The following is a 9,278-nucleotide window of genomic DNA, read 5'->3' as shown; positions in this document are numbered from 1 at the left end:
TTTATTGTTTTTTTTTTATTTTAAATTGTATTATTCACCAGCCACTCAATCTCCATTATTTTGGTTTAATTTCATCTGGCCAACATAAAATTCCCTTATTGCTAGAAAAAAAAAAAACAGAGATTGTTAATATTTGTTTTTAAATATAGATTAATTTTCTATGATAAACTATTTTGGTACATTTCGATGTGCAAATAAATCTGGGTCTTAAATCAAAACTGGTTAAGAACCACTGCTCTGCACCGGTAAATCCTGTATAGTGATTTATCCTATATAGCGCTTGCATAAAGCAAGTAGTGCATACAAAGATACATAACAGCTAAATTACAAGTGTAAATAATTGTAAGCCCCTTTTGAGGCACGCGTAAGCGTATATATAAAAAAAAAACAAGTGGGCTCCCCCAAAGACCACGGTATAGTTCGAACACTGTCTGCACCATTAAATCTCCTAACCAATAAACAAGTAACCAAAAAATTTTTTATTTTTAATTATAAAAAACACCAGTCGTTCATTCCTATAACAAAAATGGCATTTTCAGTACCACAAACACCATCTCTCAGTCCAAAGAAAACAACTCAGCTAATATTTCATGTTATCTGATTTCTTTCTTTGCTACTGAACCAAACACTATATGACCTTGCTGGTATAATCCCAATCTGTTTCTTTGTTCTCCCCTCGGTGTTCAAATACAGTCCCCTTTGGCTGCCTTGCAGATAACAAGATTGTGTCTCACTTGCTGGTGGCGGAGCCTGAGAAGATCTACGCCATGCCTGACCCCACCGTGCCCGACAGCGACATCAAAGCCCTGACCACGCTCTGCGACCTGGCAGACAGGGAACTGGTGGTCAACATTGGCTGGGCCAAGCATATCCCAGGTAGGACATGACCAGAGATAAAAATTATACACAACTACAGGCAAACTCTCAGTGTGAACCGTGGATTGGATGGTCTGGTCAGAACACGTTCAGTCTAGATGAAAAAGAGCAAACCAGATATTGTACACAGGTTGAAAAAGTCAAATTTGATATTAAATATCTAATAGAAATGTCAGTTTAAACATGAAAATTTATGTCATTTATATAAAAAAAGCAACTCCATAAAACAGTGCAGCCCACAGGTCTGAGAATGCTACTAATTTCTACATTTTTAAAAAAATGTAATGCATGTTTTTTCATTACAAATGATTATTACAGCAAGTTACAGTTTAAATAAAACATGAAATTGAAAATTGAATATTGAAATGTTTGAAAATGAGCTTTTTTTATTATTTGTTTGCCATTCATTTTTCCCCTGCATGATTTGAGTGATTCAAAGAGCATCTTGTGCTTTTTTGCATTTTTATTTGATTGTTCTTATTTATTTTTCTTGTATGTAGAAATATAAAATACATTTACAAGTGTTGATTTATATTTATATTATATTTTATGCATTTTTTTATATAATAGTTTATTATAATGTTTGATTGTTTTACGTTTTATTTATCCTAAAGCTTTATATTTATTTTCAGGTTTAAATTACATTTTAAATTATAGAATTTCAGTGTAGTGTCAGACTTCTGCGCTTCACTGTATGTGCAAATTCTGAACAAAAACTGTAAAGTGCGTTTGAGTGATTGCTGTTTTCAGCAAGTGCCAAACACTCTCCTGAACTCTAAACAAAGCTGTGCCTTGTCAATCAAGGGCATTTGCCTTCACCCTCGCCACCAGTGATACATTCCTTAGCTCAGCATTTTTCCGCCCTGTGTGACAGCAGACAAGGATCAATTTGTTTAGTTTTAGCTTAAATCCTCAGTATAGCGCAATATCCGCAGGAGTGGAGGAGAGGCATTTTCTCCTGCTGTTTCAGCCATCCAGCAGCCTTGCTGAAAGGATTCCTGACATTAGCCATGAACGATAATGGCATGACTGACCAAGATTGAGACAAGTGTCCCCCCTCCTCTCTCTCTACTGCTGCTTATTGCCCATCTCCACAAGACAGAATGAGGAGTTTCCAGTAATCTTCTTAACAAAGCCCTTCTTTTGCATTTAATCTGAGACGGCCCTGGTCACAGAGAGTGGCTGCCCACTTCAGCCCTCACTGTTTGAAAAGAGCTTCCCATAGGTGACTGACTGTGGAGCGAGAGCAAAAATGAGGTAAAGAGAAAGAAAGCTCTCAAATCAGACAATAGTAAGAGTGGTTAACTTAGAGGAAGAGACATAGTGGTATTTTCACAGCAGTTTCACATTTATTACTCCACTTTCACTAAAGAAAGGAACCCACTCTTTTAACCAAAACAAGTTGAAACATTTATGTGCTGTACAGGAAGTTGTGTTGTAGTTTTCTTTGTGCTGTAGATATGACTGTGCTAATACTGGCCCCAGGCAATAGTGCCACACAAGCCATAAAATGGGCTTAAAGCTCATCAGAGTGCCAATTTCCTGCCAGGCACGAGATGCAGGATTGGGAGGTTATTTCTGCTGCTCCATGCCAGATTGACCCAGACTTGCCCTGTGGATTTAATGGGATTTTCCCTGTGTGCAGGAAGCCACACCACTGGAGCTTCTGGAATGTGGCACATTTATATACATAGTATAGTATAGCAGACTACATACTGTAGTGTAGCATTGTGTGATGCTTTTATTATATTATACTTTAATAGTTTGGGATCAGTATATTTTACATTTTTTTTAAGAAATCAATACTATAATTCAGTAAGGATGCATTTAACTGATCAAAATTGACAGTAAAACATTTATAATGTTACCAAAAAAAAAATGCTATTTCAAATAAATGCTGTTTTTCTGAACTTTTTATTTATTAATACTTCCTGAAAAATGTATCAAGGTTTCCACAAAAATATCAGGCAGCAAAACTGTTTTCAGCATTGATAATAATAAGAAATGTTTCTTAAGCAGCAAATCAACATATTAGAATGATTTCTGAACAAACACGTGGCACTGAATACTGGAAAATTTACATCACAAGAATAAATTACATTGTATATTGTATTAAAATGTAAAAAAAAAGTTCACAATATTGCTGTAAAAAATATTTCATCATATTACTGTTTTTACTCAAATAAATGCACCCTTGGTTGCATAAAATGCTTCTTTCAAAACATCTTTTTTTTTTTGTTTATTCCCAAACTTTTGAATGGTAGTATATATTTATATGCACTATATTTATTGTATTTTATAATATACTACAGTATAGTGTGATGAATGTAGTGGCCATTATTCAGGCTCAAGAATTTATACTCGTAAAGCCAGTTACAAGAAAGTTTCCTTGTAAAACGTTTTATGCTAAATAATCAGTGTAGGAATGTATCGTGACACATATTTATAAAAAAATTATCCAAAATACAAGTTGTGGTGCAAAATATTAATTCAGTTTCACAATTCACTCATTGTTAGCAGGTATTGCAAGAAAAAAAAATAATAGTAATAATTTTGAACCCTCAGTATAGCACAGTGCAGTGCACTATATACAAGAGCAACAGAATTTGTTTCCAGTCGTTTATTTTTTAAGCTATTTTTTTAAGTCTCAGGCTGTATATGAACTTCTGCCACTCTGTGTGTATGCATTTGCACATTCATAGCTTTTTTTTCAGCACCGTGTTCATGTATTAGTTCAATTCGTAGGCCATGTCTGCTCAGAAAGCAAACAGAGTCTCAGAGTTCACATTCTATGAACGATTGCTCAGCAGAAGAGAGATGATTGTATGATTAGACCTCGGCAGGCAATTCTGAGTCTGTTTGAAGAGGAAGGAGCCCCCTCATCTCCGGAGCTGGTTTTCCTGTGGCTCTCATCTCCTCCTGCTCCTCGCGCTCCCGATTGCCACTGTATCCCAATGAAAATTTCCAAAGAAAAGAGATTCAGTATAAAGTTCTCTTCTTACTCAACACATTTTTTTCATTTGAGAGTGATTTTTTTCCCCTTAACCTCTCAAAATCAGAAAGACCTGTTAACCACCCGTAACCGCTCTGCCACAGCTCCATGTGCGCATTTCTCTCTTTTCCAGCTAGTTTGTCTCTGCAGTTTCTATGGTACAGTAATTTTTTTTAATCAAATTGATGAAGGCCTCCATTCTCCCCGAGAGCCCAAACCAATTTATGGCTCATGATATGGCGGCTATGTTGCTAACAGACGTAACAAACTGTCAGCCTCTCGCACAGAAGCTAATTTGAAGTCATTAGGTGTGCAGCGTACGGGCAACAATTTGTTACGGTGGTTAGGAGCGCTGCTGACATTTCTGAGCGCCTTCGCTTACGATCTGTCCTAAGCGAGGAGCAGGCAAATTGTAAACTAATTTAAACATCACTCAGTATTACTGGAGCTGCCGCTGCAGAGAGCTGGCGGATAATGAAGCAGTCTGTGTTTTGCGGAATGGAGTTAAAGACGCCTCGACGGCAGCTCCCTCCGCCGGCGGCACAGACACGGCCGCTCCTTTCTGATTGCTTTTTTAATGTGCCGAGGCTTCGCCCCTTTTCCCTCCTCTGATCATTTACATGCTCATACAGGCCGTGAAAACATTCGATATGGTTTACAAACACACTGCCAGGGAGGATGCCTGATCAAAACCCCGGCGTCGCCAGTTCCTGTAAGCCTGGCATTATGGGAGACACAAGGATTTGGAAATATGATATTAACTCAATACGAGGGTGGAAAAAAGCAGAAAATGACATAATGTGGATTAGAGTGAGAAATCTCATTTGTGAGATTCAAGTATTCAGGCTGTAATTTTATTTTAGCATTTAAGCTGCATGGGAGGAGAGGAAGAGCAAAGGTTTGAAGCGAAAAAAGGCGGGAATGAAAAACCTTTACTTATCTGTAAATAGAATTAGAGTCCCCTCACATCAGCCAGGAAGAACAAAAACAAATGAATATGTAATGTATTCAGGCTGTCATTTTATTTTAGCATTTGTAGTGGAAATATTACATTATATATTTAAAATGTATTTGTATAGCAGAAAAAGGCGGGAACAAAAAAACTCTTTAAATAAAATCAAAACATGAAGAAAAATATGGGAAAAACTGTGAATAGAATTAGAGGAAGTGTAAAAAAAAAAAAAGTGCTGTGTTGAGGCAGTAAATTTATTTTAGCATTTAAGCTGCGCAAGGAAAGAAGAAAGAGCAAACATTTGTAGTGGAAAAAGCGGGGAACAAAAAAAAACCTCCATCAACAAAGGTAAAATCTAAATAAATAAATAAACCTGTAAATAAAATTAGAGGAGCAATTAAAAAAATAAAATTGTGCTGTATTGAGGTAGTAGTTTTATTTTTGCGTTTAAGCTGTGCAGGGAGAGAGGAAAGAGCTAATGTTTGTAGTGGAAAAGGGCAGGAACAAAAACTTCTGTAAATAATCTGAAAAAAGAAAAAAATCTACAAATAGAATTAGAGTCACCTCACGCTGGCCAGGAGCTATAAAAATAAATGAAAACGTGCTGTCATATGGTTGTGACATGCCTTATCGTAACACAGCAGCGCACAATGGCGGGCGGTCTCACTTGACTTGACGAGCGGGCTACAAGAATGGCCGGCGCACGGACCAGCACTGGCTTTTTAGCATGACAGGACCCTCACTATTACAGGCCCTTTATGCCGGCTGAAATTGCTCGGGCTTCTTCCATTCTTGGTCCTATCTCGGGGACTTTCTCTCTTTCTTTATTTCCCTTTCAATTTTCAGTGGCACGCGGATAAGCGCGTGCTAACACAATATGATTGAGCTGTAAAATGGAACCCTGTCGACTCTAATCTCTTTTATGTAGATACCGAGGTACTGCCACACTCCACTTCATTCCTTTGCCTCCCCCCACCTCCATCTTTTTTTCTCTCTCTCACTCTCTACACTTTCCTGTCCCTCTCTCCCTCGGCCAGGCCTCTCTCTCGCTCCTTCAATTGTCAGGGCCAGTGCATTTGTAATAGGTTCAGTAGAAGGAGAGAGTCATGGAAGCCCGACTCCTACTCAAATATCGCAGCAAGGTTTCTCAGGGCATAATAAGACGATTACGTGCTCAGCCGGACAGACGCGCCGTGGGATTAGTATATTCGCCCGGAAACCTCGTTAGGGGAAAAAAAAAAACCAGGAGGTGCTTACTCAGTGCAATCTGCAGACGTGATTGAGGTGTCATCATTATTGGCTGACCTGTGTGTACAGGCTTAGTGGCCTGTTCTGGATACAAACAATAGCAATTAAAGTTACCCTGGCAAACTGCCTCAAGGCTGCAGGCATGAATGCAAGGTGTGTTTTTTTTGTTTTTATGCTTTATTTATTTCACTCTCGCCCTGTCTCAGTCGTTGGGCAGCCGGTGAGATGTCTTAATCAGGAGCTGAGCGAGGGATTTATCGAAAGCATAGGTTTGCTTTCTCCATGAGCCCTTTCCCAGCCCCTTATCTTCAGGATGGAAAAAAAAAACAATAGAAATAGAGGTCTTATGATCACTCTTGACGTTGTAATACAGTGCTGGAATAATGCACATTTCACACCAGTGTTTCCTATTAATATATGTAGGCCTATATGTATATATGAGCATGTGTATAATATATTATTATTATTATTATTTCTTATAATAATAAAGCAATAAATCATTAAATTATTTAAAATAAATTTAAGTGATCATAACAATAAAATGTCACCAAATAGAAATATGTATATATACATTTATTATATATTACTATTTATATTTAAATCTTTTATGTCATGGTTTAATGCTTTTTAAATATTTTTAAATGGAAATTAAAATAGAATTTATATTTTTTTATATTTTTAAATGGAAATTAAAATAGAATTTATATTTTTTTAAAATGTAAATGTGTATCTTTAACTACATATTGTCATATGCATAACCTGTTAGTAATGATAATGATTTACGTTTCACAAATGTTTAAAGGTGCATTTAAAAGTTATAAATACTTTTGGGGGAAAAAGTGTAAAATCATGTGACACCAGTCATATTGTCGGCCTAATTTATTTATTTATTTTTTTCATAAAAATGTTAAGATGATTTTTATTTTGACCAGCAAAATAAACAGAAAATCTGATTCTAACTAATAGCTTCAAACATAGTTTATGTGTGTGTTGTGTGAATCATTAAAAGAACTGACTCATAAGAGTCATTTGTTCATGAATCACTCTACACTTGTCATGCTTTTTTTTTCAGTGAAACCACAGTAGAGAGACGTGTTGATTTGACATCTTTCCACAGTATGTGGTCTGCTGTATCATCTATATCATCACATTCAATTCATAATGCCAGCTCACAACTGCTGTGGCACTATAGATTCAAAAGTCATTTGATGTGTCATGAAAACGCAGAGTCATGTCAATTTCTGCCTTTTTTCTCAGTTTATCCCCTCCCTCTTTCTCACTCCAGTCTCATTTTGACTGAACGTGCTTGCTAGTTTTGTCTCATTAACTCCGTGAACCCACTGGAGGAAGAGCTAATCATATGTAAACACAATTATCTGCAAACTGGAGTAAGCCCGCTTATTCCTCCTCGCTGATGCTGGCGAGCCTGCCAGTGCTTTCCCAGATGTGATTTTTGGGACCCTCCTCCTCTTCCCTGCCCTGGATGAGAGGAGAAAACCCATTGGTGACACCCTTACCCCCACCCGATATCCCCACTCCAACCAATCTCTAAATGAGGCCTTGTCTGTCACCGGCCTCAGCCTGACACACTGCAAATATTGATTAATAGATGCCCTAAGCTCCTTTTAGCAAATCTAATTTTCACTTTTAGCAGGGGTTTCACTCCTGATACGTTCAGCAAAGTGAGACACACTAAATTAAGTCTGACACTCAGAGAAAAAGGCTGTACAGACAGAGCAAAGGATCGTAGAAATGTGTGTCAAAGAGATGCATTTTATATTCGTGTTTTAGCATAGTTCAAAGGTCATTATCATATAAGCTCACTTCAATTGCGTCTCTCATTATTATTTTGAAGTGATATAAATCTGTAAATTGGTTATTATAGACAAAACAGGATGGTAGTTGGTAGAAATGAGTAGTTTTCTTCTCAAGGTTTTGTTTGTGGCATGTCTTTAAGGTAAAGTCCATGTCAGTTCACAGTCTACAATGACCACAGCACAGAATACTGGATGAGTTCCACATCTTCATACTAATGTGCCGCCTACAATCTGTGACATATTGACTCAGGTGTCTGAATGATGCCTGACTCTACTTTTACCCCATTACACATGGATTTGTCCTTTCTGTGCATGTCAATATGTGGACTACCCATTTCTTTTTCTATATGCTGATTTCTCACTGCATATTTTTGGTATGTGTTTTTGTCTTCTAAACCTATATTTGAGAGTATTTGTTACATAAAGTCTAATTAGTCTGAGGACAGTGACTTATTGTGAAAAGATATTGGTAAATCATTTACTATGGTAATTTTGTAGTTTAGGACTAGGCCTAAATTAACACTTTAGTGTTCATGCAGAAAGGAAAATTAATTAAGTTATTTTTTGACAAAAGCAGGAATTTTGAAGAATCTTTAAAGGTGGGGTAAGTAATTTCTGGTAGCCAATGTTGACATTTGAAATCACCAAAACAAACACGCCCCTACCCCAAAAGGGTCTCGCCCCTATTTTGATAGCTCCGCCCCACACATACATACGCAACCCAGGCAACGATTAGTTCTGTGAAACAAAGCAAAACCAATGTTACACCGTGTCTACACCGGACGCGAGCGGCGCGTCAAAATAAAAATATAGAACTCATTATAATCAGTGATGCTGTCTACACTGGATGAGGCGCGGCGCGACACGACAAATCCCCGACAGAAAACTGCTGCTGCGTTCTATTTATGACGTATTGACACAAATTTCAAATGATTTTTTTTTTATCGCGTCCAGTGTAGAAAGACTAGCTGTTGTGGCGCGGCGCGACAACTGTCGTGTCCGGTGCACAGTTTTCTAAAGCGTTTTTGAAAAAATACATACCCCACCTTTAAGCAGATTATGTCATAGTGACCATATCAAAGCCGATAACACTATATAAGTTTTCTGTATGATATATTCCAAGGTAAATGACAGCTTTGTGTGAGGAACAGATGATATGTAAGTCACTAGTCACTGATAATCTTCACCGCCACTCTAAAGATATATAAATATGGTGCAAATGTTTTGGGCAACATGACAGTGAGTAAATGATGACAGATCTGTTGTTAGACTGCTTCTAACGCTCATAAAAACAGTTGCTTATAGCGTGGTAACAGCTTCTAAAATTGATTGTGATATTTGACTAGGAAAATAAATAAAAATAATTTTAAAAACCTATGCATGTATGTGTATA

At 37.2% G+C, this 9,278-nt stretch overlaps 1 protein-coding gene across 1 annotated transcript in view; it reads left to right on the top strand.

The window, feature by feature from the left end:
- LOC107674097 (estrogen-related receptor gamma) overlaps positions 1–9,278 on the top strand; it is a 30,341-nt gene that overhangs the window by 1,923 nt on the left and 19,140 nt on the right. The window contains exon 2 of the mRNA XM_016467979.1: positions 715–876. Within this exon, the coding sequence (XP_016323465.1) occupies positions 768–876 (109 nt within the window). The 5' untranslated portion in view covers positions 715–767. The remainder of the gene's footprint in view (positions 1–714; positions 877–9,278) is intronic.

The sequence above is a fragment of the Sinocyclocheilus anshuiensis genome, unplaced genomic scaffold, assembly GCF_001515605.1.
Source record: "Sinocyclocheilus anshuiensis isolate Anshui unplaced genomic scaffold, SAMN03320099.WGS_v1.1 scaffold544, whole genome shotgun sequence".
In the NCBI taxonomy this organism is placed as follows: Eukaryota; Metazoa; Chordata; class Actinopteri; order Cypriniformes; family Cyprinidae; genus Sinocyclocheilus; species Sinocyclocheilus anshuiensis.
The sequence above is the reverse complement of the archived record's forward strand: the minus strand, read 5'-3'. Positions and strand labels throughout refer to the sequence as shown.